The sequence below is a fragment of the Polyodon spathula genome, chromosome 7 (assembly GCF_017654505.1).
Source record: "Polyodon spathula isolate WHYD16114869_AA chromosome 7, ASM1765450v1, whole genome shotgun sequence".
Taxonomy (NCBI): Eukaryota; Metazoa; Chordata; class Actinopteri; order Acipenseriformes; family Polyodontidae; genus Polyodon; species Polyodon spathula.
This window is the reverse complement of record NC_054540.1, coordinates 53189606-53213742: the sequence shown is the minus strand read 5'-3', so window position 1 is coordinate 53213742 and position 24137 is coordinate 53189606. Positions and strand designations below refer to the sequence as shown.

The following is a 24137-nucleotide window of genomic DNA, read 5'->3' as shown; positions in this document are numbered from 1 at the left end:
TAAAACTCCTGTTGCATAGCTATTTGACCCATTCTATGTACTTGATTAGTCACTTTGCCTCTATACTATTACTTGCAGGGCAACTTGGTAATGGTATGAAATATTACAGTTATCTTAACTATTCTGGTTGATTATGTATCAGTGATTACATCCTGGCGGCTTTTAAAAACTAAGCCCCAATGTGTACTATTTTGACTGTCCATGATATGCAGTTTTATTGTTTGTATTCCAATGCCATAAACAATTGAAAGCAGGCCCTGCACAACCAGTAGGTTTATGCTGTGTATATATTTGAATAACATATTAAACGTCTGGTGATACGGTGGCTGGTTTCCAGCACCTTCAATAAACACCAGTTGCAGTGTGAGCGTGTTGTTATTCAGTCCTAGCAGCTACCTGTCCCACTCTATGGGTTTTTGCCTTTTATGTAAAAGAGCTTTCCACAGATACAGTCCTAGAACAAAATAATAGCCAGCTACTGTACCTGGTTGATTTCATCCATCCCATTGCTGGCAAATTCAAACATCAACTCGCTCGGTTGAACTGCGGTCGCCATGACGACCAGGTTGAAAGAGAGGGCTTCCTCCCTTCAGTCAGCTCGCCACAAAACAGGAAGTTGTCACAGAGTAACAGGAAGTGGACGTGGCTCTGCGTTTCAAAAGGTAGTTTGTTATCAGATTAAGCAGAGTTTCTGAAATGTCCTCCTTTTTTATAATTTTATTTCTATTTATTTAGGTCCAATTGAGAAATGACAAAAAAACCTCTACAATTTGCAATGGCTGTCCTGTGACCCTCGAGTGGTGTCGTTATTGTCTTGCCTTCTGAGCATTAAACCAAAAACCTAGAAATAAAGCAAAAAAGACAAAAAGTAAGCAGATAGAAAACATTTGAGATCTTAAAATAATCAAACACAAGTACTGCTCGCCATTCCTTTTTGGTGAACATCATACTTTATTTAAAATACTAAATAAGCCACTGACAAGTGATGCTTATCCAGTGGTTGTTCTGACAGTGACTAAATATTCAAATTACAGCCCCTATAGAATTGGCAGCTCAATTAAAAAAAATCACACAGTTCCACAGAGACTAAAATTATACAGCGAGCTGTGAAAAATTAAACCTACAACACAACTTTCAAATAACCTTGCCAGCGACACTCAAAATGAAACTGTAAGCCAACAACACTGGTAAAAATGGGAAGCGGTAGCAGTAGTGTAAGTCTTGATTTTTATTGCTTGTTTTTTTACCTAGGGAATCAAATGCCACTCAAAACTGCAGACCTGTAAAGTTATGAAAGATACACATATGTGCATCTCCTTATTTATTTTTTTCAGTATAAGAAGCTGAAACTATTTAGTTAGCCTACGGAGTTGAATCACTCCAAATAGGATTGCTGCATGGATTTCTGTATGTTCTAATGTTAGTGCTACAGTAGTTTGAGTTCTTTTGCACATATGCTATATTGATGGTTCACAGACAAAAAAAAAAAAAAAAAAACTTATGTTAAAAGTCAAGTAAAAATAAATAAATAAATAAAAATACAAACACGATTTTCAAACAGGATGAAAAGTGACCAAAAGCTGCAATATGTTGCAGCGCTCAAAATAACACATGTAGCCAATATTATTTTTATTTATTTATTTATTTTTAAATAAAGTACACTGATACACCAATGGTAACAATGAGCTCTCTGGTGTTCTTAAAAGATTTGCGTATCACAGACAGAAGTCCCCGCTCCCCGCTCCCCGCTCTCCGCTCTCCACTCAATTGCTTTCAGCCTACGGCAGGGCAGGGTTTGTTTGCTCTGAAATTCCAGTGGGTCTGCACCTTCCCAGTTCTTGGACCAACAGTGCACGAGTCAAGCAAATGTATTAACAAACCCTTTACACAGCTGGAATTCACAACATGTGTGTTTGGTTTGCTGTGGATCCCCCATGAGAAAGGGCTTATTGTTTCATTAGGCTGCAACATTATAGGACAAGAGAACTACAACTGAATATAATACACACCATTCTCGGCTATCTAAAAATGCAGCTGCCCCTTTGTCTAACATAAAATAGGGTGGTTATCCCCCCACCCCCACCCCCATTGTTCCCAGTGAGGGGTGGCTGCTTATTTCAAATTCTTTCTAAAACTGCACAGGCACAAGAACAGTAAATCTGTTTAATACACAAGTGAAATAGTAGATGGGCTTGGGATTGTATCATCAGTCCTTGTCATTAGATTTGGCTATACTTCTCTAAAGGCTTCAGCCAGGGCAACTACGCCAAGCAGAGTCCCACTGCCTCAGCTCACCCCTAGCCCAGTCTTTATTGGCAGGCCTCTAATCATACTACTAAGAAACTTCCCAGTTCCTTTAGGCCTCGTCACGCAGTTCTAACAATCTGACTGCACTGCCTGCTAAATACAGTGCATCAAGTAAATGAAACAGCCATGTTTACCTGAGCCTGTATAGAAAATGAAAGGAGGCAGGGCAGGATGAACTTCCCCATCTACTCCCACTAGCCGTACCAAGCACCGGCCTACACAGCCTAAACCGAACAATCCGGTTCTCCCTCTCTCTGGTTTCTCCTCTCCCCAGGCCTGCACCAAAAAGGAGGCCTGAGCTCATGTTACAGCTCACAGATACTGAGGCCTGCTACCTACCTGCAGGGCTTGCTTTACCAGTGGTCAGATGTGACTAAAAGGTAGGGAGAGTCATTACTTTATAAAAAAAGTCACTACTTTAAGGGGGCTCTAGTTGTTCAGAACAGAGAACTGTGTTATTTTTGTACTTTGTGTTTGTGAAAGGCGGGGAATGTGTACTGGCTACACCCAGCACAGTGTGGGGCAGGTGACACACGTGCTTCCTCATACAGTTTCAAGTGCACCTTGATAACAGATATGCAATCATCCAGATATGAAAGGCTAACGCTAGCCCACTGCACCGCCTGCCCCTCTCCCTTTACTTTAGTGGGTTTGAGTCCTCTGTCAGAAAAGCTATCAACAGATACAGTAACTGCTATAAGGCAGTCTTAAGGGATTCAGATGTGACTGTTTGGCCACGCTGTCTCTTCCAAGTGTAGTGAGACCATATAAACAAGCCCCTCTAGGCTGCCATTTGACACAGAACTGATTGAAAATATTTGACTTTCAAATTACAACAATGGCTTTCGTTGTTTTTTATTTCACTAATTTCAGTTGATTCATTTATTCGGAAATAAAACACAGGAGATGCAATTTTATTCTCAGTAATGCAGCGTATCACAAATACCAAATTAATGAAAACCCTTAATTAAAACACATTTGATGTAAGGAGTTGGCTGCACTTTCCTGGTTAATGACCCACTTTTGGTAATTTCATTTAAAACAAAAAATGAACTGAGCGCATCCACCCAGCCCTGGGAGGGAGCAGATCAAGCCTAAACAAGCTGGTCTAGGATCTTTTCACATCTGAACGACAGCATCCTGCAATTATTTAAGCACAGTGGCAGCATACCAGCAGTGTGGAAAAAGCAGAAACATAGTCTGAGCTGTAAATCAGACACGCACCGTAGGACTGTCAGAATAAATTATTTCTGATAAGCCAGTTTAAACACATCCCTTAATCTTTATTTTAGGTGGGTTAAACGATGACGCTTTCACCCACTATCTATTCTGAATTTGGGGCCCACATCTTCAACGTGTAATAAGACCCTTATAAAAGTTAACCTTAGTAAAAGCACAGCAAAGTGTAATAAACCACAGTGGAAGCATTGTAAAGCATAGCGTAGAGAGGGTATGGCAACGCATTTTTAAAAGAACAGCAAGCCATGGTCAATTATAGAAAATTAGTACTATGGGGAAAGCATGGGAAAATTCCCAAATGACTGCAATTTTACTGGTGAAACTTTTCTAAAAGTTATATAAATAATAATTCATTATGTCAGTGCTGTCCTGTTTGACCATGAAAGGAGGTCATTTAAGCATAAACAAATGGCTGAACGCTGAATCACATTGCCCCTGGCCTGAGGCTTACAAAAATGAGAGAAAAACAAACTCTCAAAAGAAAAACCCTCTGTTGGCGTAAATGAGCAAAAACAGCCATTTCAGCAGGAATATGTGACCACAGGCGTCCTTCCTAGACCACCTCAGACAGTTCTAAATAATTTAAGAACTACAAAGCACTTCACTTTAAAAGACCTGGAGCAGCAGTTAGCGCTGGCATGGTTTCTGATTTTTTTTTTAATTTATTTTTTTACCAGTTTACAAGGAATTTAGTCACATTTCGGTGATATCACTTCCTTAAACGTTGAGATCATGAGACAGCCAGCATTAGTTTTTAATGAAAGATGTAATGAATGAAGTGCTCAGTACAGCTGCTAGACTAGAACCACTAGAGACAGAAGGCCTCTGTCACATCCAGAACAGTTAGAGCATTAGTCAGTATTACTAAGCCTTTGCTGCACTGCACCATTTGCACCACTTTCATTCCTGAAAAGGGATAATAAAACTGTTAAATACAAAACACAAACTACAGTATTAGGACACAAATTATCATTCTGTTTACTTATTTCCAAAGATCCCACCCCCAGCCTGGGCCAGGGTAATAAAGACATTTAACCAGTACCAAGCTAGGCCCTCGGGGACAGATAATATAAAATAAACAAAATTATAGATATATAATATATATATATATATATATATATATATTATATATATATATATATATATATATATATATATATATACCGATCCCCTCTCAGTCTCAGGATTCGGCCTGCCTTTTTTTAAACTGTGAAAATGCAAACTTTGTTTAATGAATTAAAATTTAATTGTTAATTGGTAATTCTACACTGGAACCTCAATTAACATTAGAGCAGGTAGGTGTGTTTAAGGGAAAGCTTTCGTCAGTCAAAGCTCAGACGCTCACTGCTGCTGTTACTGTGGATTAAAAAGCCTGACTGGAAGTGATAAGTTCTGTTTAAAACCTACGTTTGGTTTTATAAAAAAATTAGTGTTTTGTTGTTGTGTTCTGTGTCGGGTAAAAAGCTTAACTGTCCTGCGTGTTAGTTAGGGACCTGCATGTGTTTAGCTCCGAGGGAGCTAGGTGTTTGTTTGTTTGTTTCTGTTTGATTTATTTTTGAATAACAGTGTGCGAAAGCACTTTAAAAATCAAAGTTTTTATTTCTGGGTCATGTTCTTAAAGGGGCATGAACCAGATCTATGGCCAATCTGTTCTCTCTCTCTCTCTCTTTCGCTCTCTCTCTAAACTATGATAAGTATAGGCTTGATGTATAGGATAAGCACACTTTTGATATAATTTTATAAGTTTCTTTTACTAATAAAATTCTGTATGCGATGAATCAATCATTAGCATGCTCTACTAAGCAGTTAAAAGAAAAGGGCGAGACTAAAACACTGTTTTAGAGACAGATGGGACAAGCATGCCAGCTCTCCCAAAATGCCAGGGCCTATCCTTAAACCTCTGCCAGCTGTCCTGCCCCAGCTCAACCTCCCCACAATCCCAAAATGCAATCCAAGATGATGTGAAATCCAGCTCCAGGATTGATGCAGTGGTGCCATTTGAAGGACCCTCCGCTTCACAGCAGTGATTCACTGGTGAAGACTTTCCTAACAACACCTGGAATTCAATCAAGTATCTTGTTTAAAAGTAGCTGCGAGCTGTGTGTTTTTCCAGTTAAAATTGAAGCTTACAAAAATCTGTCCATGAAACCTTATAAATAAGTCTAAATGGAGGAGATCACAGAGATTGGACGTACAACATGTGAAACAGCTGAACACAAGAGGAAATGCAGTCTTCCATCTATTTTCACCATAAAGTGATGCATTTCCGCAGTTTTTGGAGTGTATCTGTTTGGGTTCTAGGTGACAAGGAGATTTCAACTTTGTGCCCCAACACAGAAGGCAAATGCACAAACAAAAATAGTATTCCATTTTATTACTAAATCGTTTAATTCTGCAGATTTAAATACAAAGCCCAATAAAACATGGACTTGTGTTTTTGAAAGCTTGGCAGCTATGACACTGCTTCTTAGATTTAGTTTTCATTTGTTTTCTTTCAAATTTATCTTATCTTTGACAAGCAGGCCACATTAGTAAATAGAGAAAACAGGAACACAGAAAGAGAGAAAAAAGAAACACCCACAAACTGGCCAGAGAATCCTAAACTCGCAGGAAATGTATCACTAAGCAATGGTTTTTTGTCACTTCCTGTCTGTTAGACCACAGTTAGATTAACACTTCTCTCTTTCTGTGTTTGAGCTGCTGCTGCAAAACAGTTTCCACCACTGCATATGTTTCTACAGGACCATTAAACACTTAACCCCTTCTCTTCTTCCCACAAGACCCCATACAATTTAAAATGAAACAAGCAGAAGTCCTCCCGGGCATCCTGGCATATCATTGTAACATGTTTTTGTGCACCGTTTATAAAAGAGAAAGCTCTTTGCTCAATCCTACCAAGGCTTACAGTACATGTAAACTGCTGCTTACTTTGAATATGAATCTTTGCATAAATAATGAGCTGCACAGCTGCCTAGATGCAGTGATCTACAAAGGCAATGCAGGTCCCACACAATTTTAATGTCTGCATATCCATGTTAAACTGCCACCTGCCAGACTGAAAAGGCTGTTCTGAAGATATGTAACTGACATCAAAAGTATGTTATGTAAAACTTCTGCATCAAAATAAGCACATCTGTTTAACCTTGCATGTAAACCAACCTATCGTAGCCGTTCAAAGACATGAAAGTCATGTGCGGTCTGTCATTAAGCATGATTAAAATAAAACTGTGAAGCTAAAAATGACTGACCCATATATCTGGAGACGACCAATGTTAAACAAACAAAAAAACAAAACATGTTGCAAAATGCACTTTTTAAAATGAACGACTCCCAGGGCCTTTACCTCGCAGAATGTTCAAGAAGCCACTCTCAACTTGCTGAGAAGGGGGGGGGGTATGCACTTCCAATTGTATATCTGTTCAGCAGAAGGAACCCAAAGCCGTTGTGTTAAGACTAATGCAAAACCAAGCTAAGAAGTGTCAGGGAGCTGTTACTGTTGAAGCTGCAGGTCGCAAGACCACGAAGGCTACAATACACAGGCTCTGCAGAGCAGAAATGCTTGAAGCACAAGCGAACAGCTCTCTCCCTGCCTCTCTTTCAGGCCATTCCTATATTCTTAATCGCTTTTCTCTCACGACGCCTGTCTTTCGAGTTAAAACTAGCAGTAATTAACCAAAATGAATCTAATGCATCACGACACACTTCCATATCTGACACTGAAAATGTCTTTAATTGTTCATTTGTCTGGGGAACAAAAATATGTTTTTGTGCGTTTTGGAATTATTGTTATGATAATGCACTTCGAAACATACTTTTGTGTAAAGAATTATAATAACAAACAGCAGATGCAACAAGTTACATAAGTGTTTTGACTAAAAGCTGAAAACCAAAAAAAGTGCAAAAATACAATATTTGTTTGTGGTCTTTTCAACATCCATTGCTAAAAGCCTTTGAATAAATAGCGGCTGAAGCACAACTTGAAGGGCTGGGCAAGTAAAAAAGCAATTGTAAAATATTACATACTGTAATCCAGTTGTTTAAAGGAAAACAATAGTGAGCAGGGGTGGAAATAAGACTCTCAGTGCACAGCTGTTTTGATCCATTCCTGGTTTTGAGTTTAATAAGACTTGCCTGAGCTTGTTGCCTACACACTGGGGCTTCTCAAGCTCGTATTAAAACCTGGAATGGGTGAAACTGCTATGCAATTGGAGTCCTATTTTCATCCCAAAATCTTAGCACGCGCAACAGCACGATGCACAATACCCTCTGCATTACAAAGAGTTTAACAGCAAGGCATGTACTGTATGTTTGATTATTTAAAATACGAAATACAAAAGGTGTCAATAAAAAAACTGAACAGAAAGGGAGAGCAACCGTTTTGAATGCAAGTCGCACCACGCAGGTAAGCATCCGGGCTGATCACGAGAATGCAATAACTATGCAGTTCTGCTGGTTTTATGTTGCTTTGTTAAATAAAAACTGATAAAGGGGCTTTGAAAACAGTTTACAGAAGAATGTCTCATTTGAGGGGGCAAACAAAGCAACAGACCCGAATGAAGCACTGGGAATGTGGGCCAAAATAACCCAGGCAAACTACCTACCGTAAACCTCCCTGGCATTGCTGGAACAAGCCTCTCTGAAAACCTCAACCTCATTCCTCCAAGAATACAAGTCATGCTTCTATGAAAGAAATGTGGCTCACACAGGTTCTTTAAAGTTTAAAGACTTCAAGGCAGTCATTAGCGACGCTGCAAGCACATCGTCAGGTACATTTTGTACACACTTCATTTGTTTTTTTTTGTTTTTTTTTTAATGAATACGAGCCAAGTTTCATGGTTTAAGCCACAAAAGATATAACAAACACAAAAAAAGTTGCCTGCTCTGCTTATTAAACAAGTATGCCAGTGACATGCGTATCCTCTCCACCACAGCTGGAAATAAATTTGAGCTCTATCAGTATCATGAAAAAATAGCTCTCCAGGACCTACAACCACAGACAGAGCATGTAAAAATATGAATGTGACATGCTACCTACACGCTGAGGGACGGACTGAGGAACTGCTAACAGGTTCTGGAGCAGACATGTGCAACTTTACAATTAGTACAGACCTCTCCATATACCGCCAGATTCTGAAAACCAATAACTTACACTGGTTCCACTTTGAACTTCAGCTCACCCACTGCAGAGCTAACAGAGTCCATTGTTGAGGACTCCTCTTCAAGCAGCTAGCGTACGCAAAGGGCTGCCTCACTGTCATGGTGTCCTGAGCTATAGCCCCCTGTACTCGCTGTCCTTCTGTGTACTCAGTGGTTTAATGGATCTGAAGATCGAAGCAAGGCCTTCCTGTCCTTATCTGCGTAGTTCCAACATGGTTAGAAATGCTAATTTTTTATGCATTTGCTTTTATTAAAAAAAAATAATTAAAAAGTCAACTTAATTAAATACGGAGACATAGGAAAATTCATCTCATCCAGTTCCTCGTAGCCAATTGATCCTAAAACTATCCTAAAACTGTCAGGATCCATGTGATTCGGCATCAACAACATGGCTTGTTAACCCATTCCATACCCTCAGAACACAAAGCATTGGCAGCAATGTGGCTAATGATATCAGTAAACCCAACGCAGGGAAATAAGTCCAATGATGAACTGTCATTCTATTGGGCACACTAAGCTGCCAATAAAATATCTGCATATGGGTGCACTGCAAGAGGGGACAGAAAAACACTGCCTCTGTAAATACAGTACAGGAACTTTCAACAGCTGCCACAAAACACTCCAGAACTGTAATCCAGTATTTACAGAAACCACACTATGCACTTAACATGCTGTATAGTAAATATTATTTTAAGAATGATAAAACCATGAAACAATTACTTTTTTTGGGGGGGGGGTTCCTGGGTAGTAAGTGTTATTTCCTAATAGCTTATGCCTCAAAAGTATAGAAAATGGCTATTATTCCCCACAAACTTTGCTTTTGTGACCAGGACAGTGATATTTTGAAATTTACCTATTTTCCAGAACATTCCAGATAGATTCAGTGCTGAGTAAACTTGGAGTAACTTCTAGAACTTTCCAGTAATATAAATAGTAGTATAAATACAGGGGCCTTAAGCCCACCAGTTCAGTTTACTTCCAGCTGCCTAAGTGGATACATATCTGCATTTTTCTGAGATGGCATCAAGAGGCTTCAATGGTGGCATTCCTGATGGGTCTCCAAGGCGGTTTTACCAAGTTTCCTTGCTATCTTTGCCTTTGTGACAGCAGGGACACCAAGGCGCACTGCCACAGGTGGGACTGGCCACAGCAGACCGAGTTCTCTGTGGGGAGGAACAACGTCAAGTGGGAGCCACTGGTGGACCCTCGGAAGGTGCTGATGCCACCACTGCACGTCAAATTGGACCCTATGAAACAATATGTCAGAGCTCTAGATAAGGAGTCGGCAGCCTTCAAGTACCTTCAAGACTTCTTCCCTAAGCTGTCTGAGGCAAAGGTCAAAGCCAGTGCCTTCGTCGGACCACAGATAAAGAAGATCCTGGATTGCAATGAATTCCCCAAGAAGCTCACTAGTAAGGAGAAAGCGGCTTGGAACAGCTTTGTCGCAGTGGTTCGGGGCTTCCTGGGCAATCACAAGGCCGAAAACTATGTGGAGCTGGTTGAGACTCTGGTGAAGAACTATGGCACAATGGGCTGTAGGATGTCCCTCAAAGCCCATATCCTTGATGCTCATCTTGATAAATTCAAGGAGAACATGGGAGCGTACTCGGAGGAGCAAGGCGCGTGCTTCCACCAGGATACACTGGACTTTGAACGCCGCTACCAAGGACAGTATAACGAGAACATGATGGGAGACTACACTTGGGGGCTGATTCGTGAAAGTGATTTACAGTATAATCGTAAATCTGAAAAAACTACTCACTTTTAAATCTTTTGTAGTCATTTTTGTATTACTTTAGTATAAATACATGTTAATTTGGATTCATATGTTGTTTTTTTCTGACTTTATGTGAACGAAAAGACACAAATTCGCCCGTTTTCTCATTGGAAATAGGTACATTTCAAAATATCACTGTCCTGGTCACAAAAGCAAAGTTTGTGGGGAATAATAGCCATTTTCTATACTTTTGTGGCACAAGCAATTAGGAAATAACACTTACTAACCAGGAACAAAAATTGTGTTACATAGTGTAATAAAACACTGTTGTTTCCAGATCTACATTCAATCTATGTTACTCTTGAAAGATACTAAACTTGTGTGGGTTAAAAAGGTGAAGTTTGGGATCGTAGAAGCTTAAATGATCCAAATAAACCTGTAACGGCAAGGGGAACATAAAACAGTGCAAATCCCAAGCACTTCTGTCGTCAGCTCAAGCTGCAAACCCCACAGAGAAGCCCAGCCCTCCTCCTCTGTAACACTCAGCGGTTACACAGAGCATAAGCTCTCCACCACACTGTTTCTGCATTTCTCTTCTGAGAAACACAAAAAACAGTTCCTGTATTTTCTGAACTGCTTTCATAAACAAAATGTACAAGTCATACAAGGGCTTTTTTTGTAAGCTCACTGGCCTGCTGGCACCATAAAACCGGTCATATGAATCTAGGCACTACTAAACTGAAGTTGTGACTGGAACGCTGAAGTCCCTGAGCAAATTGAATTGACCCTTGGCTCCAGGATAACCAAACATGCAGTCAGGAACTATTAGCTAGCAAGAAGGCATGTTGTTTGAAAGGGCCAACGCTGCAGTAATACAATAACTTTCTAACAGGTTATTAACATGCAGTTTATATTATATATATATATATATATATATATATATATATATATATATATATATATAATATATATATATATATATATATATATATAAACGTTATTATCGGTATATATCAGAAGAAATTACTGTACCATAAATTGGAAAGTGAAGGCTAAGTGACTAAGTGAAGGCTATTATGCTATTAGGGCCTGTTCACAAAACTGCAATTTTTTTTTTTTTATAAATAAAATAAAGTTTGACATTTATAAAACGTTCCCAACAACTGACACGAACAACCACAAGGAACAGCTTCAAGAATATGAAAACCATTTTATTCCTGAAAACAGACGTTTAAATATTGCAACTTGTACGCGTAGTGTACATGGCAATAAAAAAAAAAAAACATTTTTTTTTTTCTTCTTTATGTATTTCAGGGTTTTTTTGGCCAGGATAGCATACAGTAATTCCTTAAAAATAAACAGTTTTGTTTTTCCCCTTTGTTGTGTTATACTAACAGCTAGATTCTGACAACAAGCATTCCATCTACCACTTTACTATACAGTAATAGATACCAAATGGAACATATGTTCACCGAATAACCCTTATCGGCTCTCTGAGGTTGACTGCCGATACAGACCTTGTGAGGTCTAGTTCAGATATTAGACCAGATGAGGTCACATTGTAAAATGCACCTATAAACCTACAAATACACACTGGAAATGGGATGCAGGGGTTTCAGCATCCAATATGCCCTGCCCCTGTGGGTTACCCACAGTTCAAAATAACTTGTCCACTTTCTCAGTTACAAATTCTACTGCGAGAGCATTCTCGGGTCGGAGCCCCATGTTATTTCTTGCAGAGCTATTCCACGGTTCATCAGAAAGTACACATTCCTGAATGAACATGTAAATATACTTGTTTACTGTTCAGCAGGAAAAGCACTTCTAATGCTGGCAGAAGCCCTGGAAGAAGTCAACAGGGAGCTAAACAACTTGCAGTTTATAATCCACTAGGGCAGAAAGGTAGACGATAACAAGCGATATATATTACTTACTGCAGTGCTCCGCCCCTCCTGAACCTCACGCTTCAGTACCAGTACTGGACATCATGTTGTCTGTCCTTCCAGTGACAATACACTGTAATACATTGCTACAACACCTCCCACCCCAGCACCGTGTGTGTGTGGCAAGAGGCCAAGCAACCCATATAGCAACCATGTTCAGTGGTTGTGAAAACAGGACAGGAAATTGCAGCAAACTAAGAGTGCTATTTGTCTCTTCATCTCTGGTTTTATATATATATAAATATATATATATACACACACACACACACACACACACACACACAAATATATATGTATATATACACACACACAGTGCCAAGAAAAAGTTTGTGAACCCCTTAAGGTTTCCACATATTTCAAACCTAAAATGTTATTAGATCTTAATCCAAGTCCTAACAATAGATAAAGATAACCGAACTAAACAAATGACACAAAAACATCATACTTTTTCAGCATTTATTTATCCACCAATGATTCAACATTCAATATCCATGTGTAAAAAAGTATGCAAACCTTTAGATTCAGTAACTGGTGGCACAACCTTGAGCAGCAATGACTTCAACTTAGCGTTTCCTGTAACTGTTGGTCAGTCTCTCACATTGGTTTTAAGAAATTTTGGCCTTCCTCCTTACAGAAATGCTTCACCTTGGTGACATTTGAGGGCTTCCCTGCATGGACAGCTCGCTTCAGGTCCTGCCACAACATTTCGATGGGGTTTAGGTCCGGACTTTGACTAGGCCATTCTAAAACGTGGAATTTATTCTTCTGCAACCATTCTTTTGTAGATCTACTTGTATGTTTAGGATCATTGTCTTGCTGCATGACCCACTTTCGGTTCAGCTTCAGCTCATGGACAGATGGCCTGACATTCTCCTCTAGAATCTTGTGATTCAATGCAGAATTCATGGTTGTGTCAATGATGTCAAGCCATCCAGGTCTTGAGGCTGCAAAGCAGCCCCAAACCATCCCACACTCCCACCACCATGTTTGACCACAGTGTTTGGTTTTCGTCTTGTGGACCATCTATGTGTCTTTGGCGAACTTCAGACAGGCAGCAATGGTCTTTTTAGAGAGCAGTGGTTTCCTCCTGACTATCCTTCCATGAACACCATTCTTGTTCTGATAGTTGAGTCATGAACACTCACATTTGCCAGGGCGAGAGTGGCCTGCAGATCCTTGGATGTTACTCTGGGGTTCTATGTGACCTCCTTGATGATTTTCCGGTTTGTTCTTGGATTTTGGAAAGACGACCACTCATGGGTAGAGTGACTGTGGTCTTGAACTTTCGCCATTTGTAGATTATCTGTCTGACAGTGGATTGGTGGAGCTCCAAATCTTCAGAAATTGTTTTGTAACCCTTTCTAGACTGTTGAGCATCAATAACTGAGACTTCTTTTGATCATGGCACGATGTGTCTCCACACACCTCTATGGTGAAGACCAGACTCACAACCTCCCAAACTCACCCCTGAAGATCTAATTAATTATTTAAACACCTGATTCTAATTATCTCCATAATTGAGCTGATAAAACCAGGGGTTCACTTACTTTTTCACTTACACTGAATCTTAATTACTCATGGTTTGTCTAATTCATACACTATTTTGTTTCAAAAGACATGGAACTGGTTAATATAAACCCTATTGGATATTTAAGAAAAGACTGGTTTTGATTCAAGAAGACTATCATGGTAAAACTATGGAATTTCCATAATTATCATTGTGGTTCACAAACTTTCTCAGCACTGTGTGTGTGTGTGTGTGTGTGTGTGTGTGTGTGTGTGTGTGTGTGTGTATATATATATATATATTTACAAAATACATCAGTTTCATTATTTTTAGTTCACTTTCTACTAGTTAAAAATACAGTAGATAGAATGTTAATGGTAGACAGCATTTAGGTTCAGATAAATCATCTCATAAACATCTGATCCAGTGCACAGTTTGACGCACTCTTTCAGTTTGGATTTTTTGGCGCTATTTTTAGAAAGTTATATTCCCCTGATGGGAACTTTTTTTTTTTTTCTGCTTTTACTGCCTTTGTCTGCATAATATAAAACGTTACTGTAAAAAAGATTGTATTTAGTCCTTAATAAATATCTTTATCCATCCGTTTTAATTCTTCCATCCTACTGAATCGTCTTGAAAGCATCATCTGGCCTTGTCCTATCCTGGTTCAAATATTATCTTTCTGATAGGTTTTGGTTTGTCTCTATTGGGGAGGTAAAATCGGCATTATCGGAAGTTGTCTGCGATATTCCACATTGGGCTCCATTCTAGGTCCCTTGTTGTTTTCATTATCTGCAAAAGGTAGCAAATATACAGAGTGAACTTCCATTGCTATGCTGATGATACCCAGCTATATTTGTCCCTAAAGTCAGGATTTTTTTCTGCCTGGGTGTTATTAACTACTTGCCTTACAGACATCAAGCATTGGATGTCACATAATTTGTCAATGTTGAATTCAGATAAAACTGAAGTTATGCTAGTGGGCTCACAGAACCAACTAAAAGGAAATGTGGGATTACATGAGCTTGACCCTTTCAGCCTCTCATCAAAACTTAAACTACAAATTAAGAGTTTGCAGGTCTTCTAGTCATTAGGAGAGTTACTACAATACGTTTTTACCATTTGAGAAATATAGCCAAACTTAGACCAATTATTTCCGTATCTGATGCGGATAGATTAACTCATGCATTTGTTTCACCTAGAATTGATTATTGTAATGCACTTCTTTCTGTGTCCCAGAACATGTGGTATCCTGCTTGTTCAAAATAACGCCACTAGAATTATGACTAAAACTAGGAAAAGCTAACACATTACCCCTACTTTGGCCTCTTTACACTGGCTCCCTGTGCAGTATAGAATTGATTTTAAGATTTTGCTGTTAACTTACAAGGCCCTGAATGGATTAGCACCTAGTTATCTCCAGGAGTTACTGACCCTGTATCGTCCAAGCCACACTCTGAGATCACAGGATGTGAGGATGCTGGTTATTCCTATCAACAAGAGCAACACGGGAGGTAGGGATTTTTCTTCTAGAGCTCCTAAATTCTAGAATGTTCTGCTTTTGCTTATCAGGGAAGCTGGCACCATTACAGTTTTTAAGTCAAGACTAAAAACACACTTTTATAAAAGGGCTTTATTCTCTTAGTGGGTTGTAATGTAACTTTAAAATTGCTGTCTTTGTATTTAAATGGGCTGAGTGTGGCAGTCACATGAGTGACATGCTATACAAATGTAATGTGGCTTGTTCTTTTTTTTTTTTTGCTATGTACTGCACAGTGTGTTGCGATCCTTCTGTAGAAAAAGCGCTATATAAATGCAATAAATAAAATCGACAGGGTGCTATGGTAACAGCTGAAAAGGATCCTGCAGTAGAATGGTTATAGATTATAAAAACAGACCCTATAGGTTGTCCATATAGGCTGTACTTCTGGGTATCTTAATGTATATGGTGATGTGACAGGCTTTCCAAATAAGAGATAAATAAATCAAACACATACAATGAGACTACTCTGCAAAAACGACAACACGACCAACAATCTTCCTTCAATTTACAAAAGTGTTTCACAAACCTGCACCTCTATTTTCTCTCAGCCCCTTTTTATGTTTTGCAGCTTTGGGACTGGATGCTCAGGAAATCTTAAATGCATTCAGTTCCTTACTGCATGTGGACTCTTCAACTGCTACAGTACGCATTGCAAAACACTATTTTCAAACAAACCAAAAAAAGATTTTGGTAAAAACAGTGCATACTGAAAAAAGTAGAGATCACAGATTTTAGCCAGGGGGCCTTGAATGTTTGTGTAGGACGAGCACGTGTGTACATAGCATGCAATACCAGCGAGGTACAATTGAGACTACGAGAAGAGCGCTAGTTACAACACGCTCAATCTGTCAGACTTTGCCGAGGTTCAGTTCCAAAGAGCGGCTGCCCCTGCAAGCTTTCACAATCCCGAGCGGTGTTTACCTGCAACTCTCATACCAATTGGTAACATGTCACAGCATGGAAAGGTTGGAAAAATGCAGAAAATGCACCAGCAAAAACAATCGTGACTCACTCCTGCTCCCAGCTTGTGTTGTTGTTGTAAGGCTTTCAAAGCAGGGCCCCGTAAGAACTTGCAAAATGTACTACTTAAATATGACTACAATGTGATATTATTGTGACATTTAGTAATATTACTAGGTGATACCGTGCTGGGCAACTGTTGCCACAGAACACTGGGAAAGCTAGCAATCATGGAGAAATGGGAATTGCGATGCAAAATCTGCATGGGTGGTAGCAACAGTCAAAACGAAGTGAGGAGCAAATATGCAAGGGGGCGTCAGATTGGATCAGAGATTACCAATTGTTTTAACATGCTGTGCATGAAGAGGCAAGGTTTTGAAAACAGTCAGAAAATCCTTACCACAAAAAAATGAAGCAAGCATCAATTGCCTGTAACAAGTTGCTTAGTATTCTTTTAAACTATTTAAAAGCTGACAACCATGAGCCCAAACAGACACTATGAGCAGACAGAGAAGTTTCAACTGAGCTGGGAAAAAAAGCCTTGCAAGTGTGCGATTCATCTGTTTCTATCTCAATTTTCACTTTGTGTCATTCAAAGGCCAGACTATAAAGCAACATGTTTCTCTTAAAAAGTGCATACCCAGAAAAAAATCTCATTCCATACTGACACTGAATCCCACTGCCCACATTCAACTAAATTAAGACATCGACAAACATGTTTGCCTACCCGACAAACTAATTTCTTAACCGTTCACGTACAGAGGCACTTCAGAGCAAGCTCTTCACACAGCTAATATTTCTCCCTTTGAAGAAGATGATCAGGGTGTAGTCAGAAAGGGCATTGTAACTAGTGCGGAACCCTTTGTATACCAGAATGACACACTGAAATTAACTCAACTGTTTATATCTTGCCGAATCAGGTTGACAGGTAAGACTCACTTTGCATAGGCTATGTCAGGCTTTACCATCACTGTATGTCAAGATACATGCTCTGCCACGGCAGGAACTACAGAATTAGGGCTGTCAGTGTCATGGAAGGTACAGTAGCACTATGTAAATCCTGACCTTATCCCACACAGTATTTACATGTACAAATGTACAGTAAGTGTCATTTAAGTAGATCACACTTACATTTTCCCCAGTCAGACACTCTCTGCAACTCGTGGTAAAGAATGTTGTCACCAAATTTTATTGCAATTCAGTGAGCAGTTCTCCAGATACATGTAAAAGTGAACAAGGACATGCATCTCCTGCGAGATACCCAAGTCTCACTTAAGTCAGGTGAGATTAATTGAGAGCAATACAATCTTTTATTTATTTCAAAAGTGTCTGCATTCAAATCTCCATGGCTAGAACAACTAATATTTACCTAGACTATCTAAAGATTAAATATTACATTTCTCCAAATCAGCCCATATAACCTGCATACCAGGATACACAGGTCCGACCCTCAGGTACAAACAGTACACAAAGCAAAGATTTGGCGACTACCTTAAAGAAACACACACTGGTTAGGGCACTGCCTCTGCCTCTGTTGACCTGTGTGAATGCCAGTAGACATTCTCTCCCAGACCACACATCAAGACTCTCAGCACCTTCCCTACCTCATTCCGCCACTTCAAGCACCAAGAAACAACCCACACATGCATGCACATGCAAATTTCAAAGTACTGTTGCGAAAAAAATTATTTATTTATCCCAGGATCACACTCGCTGCCTTTCCTCAAGTCTAAAGAAAGAACTTAAGCCTAAAATAATGTCTCCATAAATCAAACCTAAACCCATATCACTAAATCGTAATATTAAAAAAAACCTTGGTAGATCTCTGTTTATAATGCCGAGCAAATTACCACACTATATGTATAGTTTACAAGCAGTGTTTACAAGCTTATGGCACAGTAATAACTTTGTAGCCCTTAATGCTTGCTCTGAAGTGGGTAGAAAAAGCCAATTACTGTAGTTACTTTGCCCTGGAATTTCAAGCATTTTAATGTAAAATGATTTAATATGTAACTGACACTTTGTCCCTTTCCAGATAAGTGTTAAAACAAATCTTTTTTTTCTGCATTATCTATTTGATGTACTGAGTTTCTGCCTTTTATGAGCTTTCATCTTGGTTTAGGTCTTGAAAAACACTTACAGTAGATGAAACTTTACACATATTATTAAAGAATAGTTCTTGATTTTTATTATGTGGAAAAAAGAGGCCTAGGTTATAGGTTGGCATTTAAAAAGTGTCATGAGATGGCAATGAGATCACTACAGGCATTACCCAATTCTCTTTTACACACCTTTAGATAAGACATTTTTTTAGCTCATTCTCCACCTCCTTACACTAGTAACACACTATATAAGGGTGTGACTGTTGCACTGCTACCAAGTAATAGCCCAGCCCTGAGTGACCATTGTGGTAACTGGATCAAAGACTGTGTGTGTGTGTGTGTCATTTTGTCACTTTGCAATAACCTGGACTATTCTTCAGTTACACCCTCTGCATATTCTTTCTCTTTAATGGGTCTCAATGCCAGGTTCTATTGAACCATAAGAACATAAGAACATAAGAAAGTTTACAAACGAGAGGAGGCCATTCGGCCCATCTTACTCGTATGGTTGTTAGTAGCTTATTGATCCCAGAATCTCATCAAGCAACTTCTTGAAGGATCCCAGGGTGTCAGCTTCAACAACATTACTGGGGAGTTGATTCCAGACCCTCACAATTCTCTGTGTAAAAAAGTGCCTCCTATTTTCTGTTCTGAATGCCCCTTTGTCTAATCTCCATTTGTGACCCCTGGTCCTTGTTTCTTTTTTCAGGCTGAAAAAGTCCCTTGGGTCGACACTGTCAATATCTTTTAGAATTTTGAATGCTTGAATTAGGTCGCCACGTAGTCTTCTTTGTTCAAGACTGAACAGATTCAATTCTTTTAGCCTGTCTGCATATGACATGCCTTTTAAGCCCGGAATAATTCTGGTCGCTCTTCTTTGCACTCTTTCTAGGGCAGCAATATCTTTTTTATAGCGAGCTTGACCAGAACTGCACACAATATTCAAGATGAGGTCTTACTAGTGCATTGTACAGTTTTAACATTACTTCCCTTGATTTAAATTCAACACTTTTCACAATGTATCCGAGCATCTTGTTAGCCTTTTTTATAGCTTCCCCACATTGTCTAGGTGAAGACATTTCTGAGTCAACAAAAACTCCTAGGTCTTTTTCATAGATTCCTTCTCCAATTTCAGTATCTCCCGTATGATATTTATAATGTACATTTTTATTGCAGTACCTTACACTTTTCTCTATTAAATGTCATTTGCCGTGTGTCTGCCCAGTTCTGAATCTTGGTTCATATGCTGCTTGGTTCATATGCTGCATTGCTTGCTTCTAATAAACACGTTGCAGGCAGCAGGGCCGGTTGTAAAGGTTGGTAAGATGCTATTGTTTTCATCTTTAACTGTTCAATTCAAGTTCATTGTGGGGCAGTCTAGAAAATCAGGAAAGGCTGGTTTCAACACATAACCCCCCCCCCACCCCTGCACGCACACACCCAAATACTACACCATTAAAAGATAAACAAACATTATGATTATGTAGTCAACCACTACATAATAAAATAAACCTGTTTCTTGAATGCTTACAGGTAACAGGGCTGGCTTTGTCTCAAGAATGTTGACAGTCACCACTGATTTCTGTAGGTATTTAGATACTGTACTGGGTGATAACATGAGGGAAGTACATTCACTGTAGACTAGAGAAATGAAACTTGGTGTTTTACCTTTCAATGTGGCCAACATTTGTCATAGTGTAGTTTGATACAATATTTAAACCAGAAGAATGTGACTGGATGATCACAAAAAATGCAGTGGCTTTTGAGAAGAAAGGATCACGTTTCCTGATTTATACACAATGCATAGTAAAATACAGGCAATGAGTTACGAGCTGCATCCAAGCTACACAGATATTCCACTGAATAGCCCACAATTACAATGTAAATCGATCTGTTTAGACAGCTTACATGCTGTAGGAAGAATGCACTGTAGGTAAGCCATGCATCCCTGTGCCTAAACACACAGCCCTTCAAACGCTTCTTCTTAAGGGCTTAAAGGCTTATTCACTGTGCACTGTAACCAGGCCACTCAGTGGTGCTGCATTATTAACTTTCCCCAATTTAAAATAAAGCAGCAACAAGTGAACAAGGGAATAATACAGAACTTGAGTGGGCTTAACTAGCTCTGTGCTGCCATTACTGTTCAATAGCTCTTTAATGCACGTCTTTTCTCTCTCGGGAAATCTAGTGCGTGGTCCATTAGCCCATGATTGACTGCTGCTCTGCAGATTCCCTAGCAGGGCAGCTCATCTGAGATGCAGCATCTTGTTTTTAGTCTCTCTTACAGCTGCCATGTAAACAGAGGCACGTTTTTGGTTAATGGGCTTGCACAGGCACCTGGCTGTGCAGCGGGTTGCAAGAAAGGGAGAGAAGTGTTAGGACCACCTAAGGGGTATGCTCTTTTAGCTCACATGGTAAAAAATCCTGGTTTGAAGTTTGAAGGTCAATGGCTAAAATGATTTGACTCTGCAGGGTTGTAGTAGTGAACCCCATACCTAAGTAATTAGTTCTACATGAGAGCTTCTCCTCCCAGATCAAACCGTAACCCTAACCTGCCCATTCAATCCTGGCCAAATTGTGGTGGTAATTTTGTGATGCAGTGTTTCCAGTAGAGACTAAAAGACACAAACCCAGGCTTTCACCATGTAAAAACAGCGAATTATCCCTCAGAAAGAGCAAACTTGTTAGTTTGAAGAGAGTCAGTGGACATGCCCTGAAGAAGTGTAAAAGAAACAGACAAACATTAGCAAAAACAACAGCAGCTAGACTCACTTAGGAGATACTGTAGGAGTGCCAGTGGTGATTGTTTTTTACAGTTAGATTTTATAAAGAAAAAATGTATCAGTCAGGTCACCAAATGACTGCAGGCCTGCACAGTACAAAGAGAAAATAAAAAAAGTGATGCATCTGCCATTGATTCAAAATATATGCCATGCCAAGCTCTAAAGATTGTGCCCTCAAAACTAAAACAAACCAGAGTGAAGAGACAAGCAATAAAGGCGCAGTCTGGAAGGGGTCATCTTTAGCATTTCAGTAGACAGGGAACTCATAGCTGACAGAGATCAGGCAGCCTGCACACCGTTATGTATCTCTGGTCTGGGCAAGCCACAGGATTTTAATGACGCATCTCACATTTTTTGTTGAGTCCCATTAGAGGGTCTGGAGAGGTTTAGTCTGAGAGGGTCACACCCCACACTGGTATGCTGAAACAAGGCAAGTAGGGTTGCCAACTTTCCAATTTTTCAAAACCGGACAGCACCCTTCCCGAAACAATTACAGGGATTTGAACTGCAACCAGTAAAGATGACAGATTTATAACAATTAACACCAACAAAAAAATCCAGTGAAGGAGTGAAATGCAAAATAAAGCACAATACCTTTCAGTGTAGTTTTCTTCATTGGCATTGTTTCTTTTTAATTTAGCCAGCAAAATATTTTGTAGACAATTAAAACGAACTAGACTTTATTGTAATAAAAGAATATATATATATATAAATGGCATTCCACGGAGCATCTAAATATTGACTCAATAATTTAGTGTAGTAACTAGCTTTATTCAACTGATACCTCACTGAACACGGCTTCCTTTTGTGACAGTGATATACACTTATGACATGAGATAAATGTTTTATTCAACATTTTTTTTTTTTTTTTAAAGAACGCAGGCACCACCTTCTCTGTTTGGCTGCTAGCAACATCTGTATTTACAGCTATGCTTTGCTGAAAATAACTGAATGGCAGCATATATTAAATTATGCACCTATCAAAAGCTGAAATTGAGCTGCTCATCATGGCTTCCAGTATTTTCCGCCACAACCAACTGTAAATGTACAAGTTTAATCTTCATTCCAGTTTAATTTCTCACACTTTCATATATAAAACTGTACTGTACAATAACTAAAAATATTTACATGTAAATCTGGTCATACTCACCTGTCATAACAGACATACAGAGACAGTATCCTGAGAAATGTCACCATATTGTTCCACGGTATCAGTGCAGGCCTTGATGCCAAAGCGTAAAACCTAGAAGTCTGATTAGTGTTATGTGACAAATACTTGAGTCATCTCTTGTATTTAAACATATTACTTCAGCTCATATTAAAAACTGCTCAGATAAAAAAAAAAAAAATCACAAATAGAGGAACAACCACTATTTTCCATCCACAAGCAGTACTGTATAAGCATATCTTACATATTAACTGCAGTTTGGTTTTAAAATGAATTGCACATGTGAATTTGGAAACTCTACAGTCCGTCAGTAAAAAAATTGCCTTTTTTTAAAATTAAAACAAAAAGCTTACTCTTCCAACGTTAATAACCATTTTTTTTTAAAAAAGAGAATATGTTTTGTGAATACAGGTCCTGTACTGGGTATAATTGAACAGTACTGGAAATTAGCTTCATGATCTGCAAACAAAAAGCTTTTTCCTATCTGTTGTGTGCTTCACGGAACGTTGGCCCTCTTTAAATAAAAACGCAAACCGGCTGCTTGTAGTGTTTGTGAACTCTCCAGAGGTCCTGAATGGATGAGGGGTGGTAAGCATTGTTCAGGTGGGTTCGGCTCTCTGTAGAAAGCAGCAGGCCAATATAAACAATGCCCTGAGGTAGAACTGAACAGAGCTTTGGGTATTAAAGAGAGCCCATATACCTGGGTAGACAATAGAAAACCTAGGAGGGACTGTTGCTAGGGAAGTCCTGTAGCCTCTGAAGATACAATACAGTTTACTTTTATAAAATGATTTAAAACAAAATTGCAATGATCAAACCGATATTGAGGGTGTCCACATAATTGAATACACCCCCCCCGCCCCGCCCTCCCTTTAATGTGTAACTGGTTGCCTTTGTCTCTCATGGGGTTTTTATTTTACATGCAAGGGGGCATCTCTACGGGATTAAAACGTCAAATAAAACAAAATAACTAACTACCAGTTCAACTAATGACTTATCCTCATCAACACTAGAATACATTATAACAGCTCCCATCTATCTGTGTATTGATCTACGTTATTAAAATAAAAAAAAAGATCAATATAATTAATAGTAAAATAAAACTTCTCCTTTCTAGCCTCTACAGGTGCCCAATGGATGTGTTTACACATCAATTAATAGCTTGTTGAAGGTAGCTGAATAGTAACTCGAAATAGGACAACCCAAGCTATTCAGAACAGGGGCAGAAAGCCAGATATAGAGATTTCAGACACAGATGCGGCATGCACTGTACAGCAGCCACTCAATAGCACTTTCTATTGATCGGTTACACTCCACTGCCTGCAAACCTATAGTTGTGGCTGAGCTGAACAAATTGAAATTGAGCATGCTGATATTGCTGGCAGCACACACAACCTGGCTGCCTATGCTGTCACAGCATCTAATCACAGACTATATGTCTAGCTGAGTTCTGTTTTTTTCAGGCTAGGTTTAAAATGATAAAAGGCACTAAAAGGGCAAACAGCATTGGCTACAAGAAACCACAGCAAAACTAGAACATGCAGAAGTATGCTGCCATCTCTCAAGCTGATGGAATTTACACAGTATTTGGAAGGTAGCAAGACCGTGTTCAAATGTAGAAAACACCCTAAATATCACTGCAGGAAATGAAAAGGAAACAAGGAAGAACCAGATCTGTGAAACCACTACAGCACTACAGATATCAATGACT

The 24137-nt window shown here is 39.2% G+C and overlaps 1 protein-coding gene across 6 annotated transcripts in view; it reads right to left on the bottom strand.

Annotated features, from left to right (window-relative positions):
- elf1 (E74-like ETS transcription factor 1) overlaps positions 1 to 24137 on the bottom strand; it is a 54872-nt gene that overhangs the window by 10930 nt on the left and 19805 nt on the right. For 3 of the 6 annotated variants that reach the window (XR_005950632.1, XM_041255860.1, XM_041255856.1), the window contains exon 2: positions 485 to 841. Coding sequence is in view for 5 of the 6 variants with exons in the window: in XM_041255860.1 (XP_041111794.1) it covers positions 485 to 556 (72 nt within the window). In the remaining variant the exon portion in view is untranslated. Of the gene's footprint in view, positions 1 to 484; positions 842 to 12354; positions 12476 to 21607; positions 21633 to 24137 lie in introns of those variants that run through there. The other 3 variants (XM_041255859.1, XM_041255858.1, XM_041255857.1) reach the window with 3 other exon arrangements.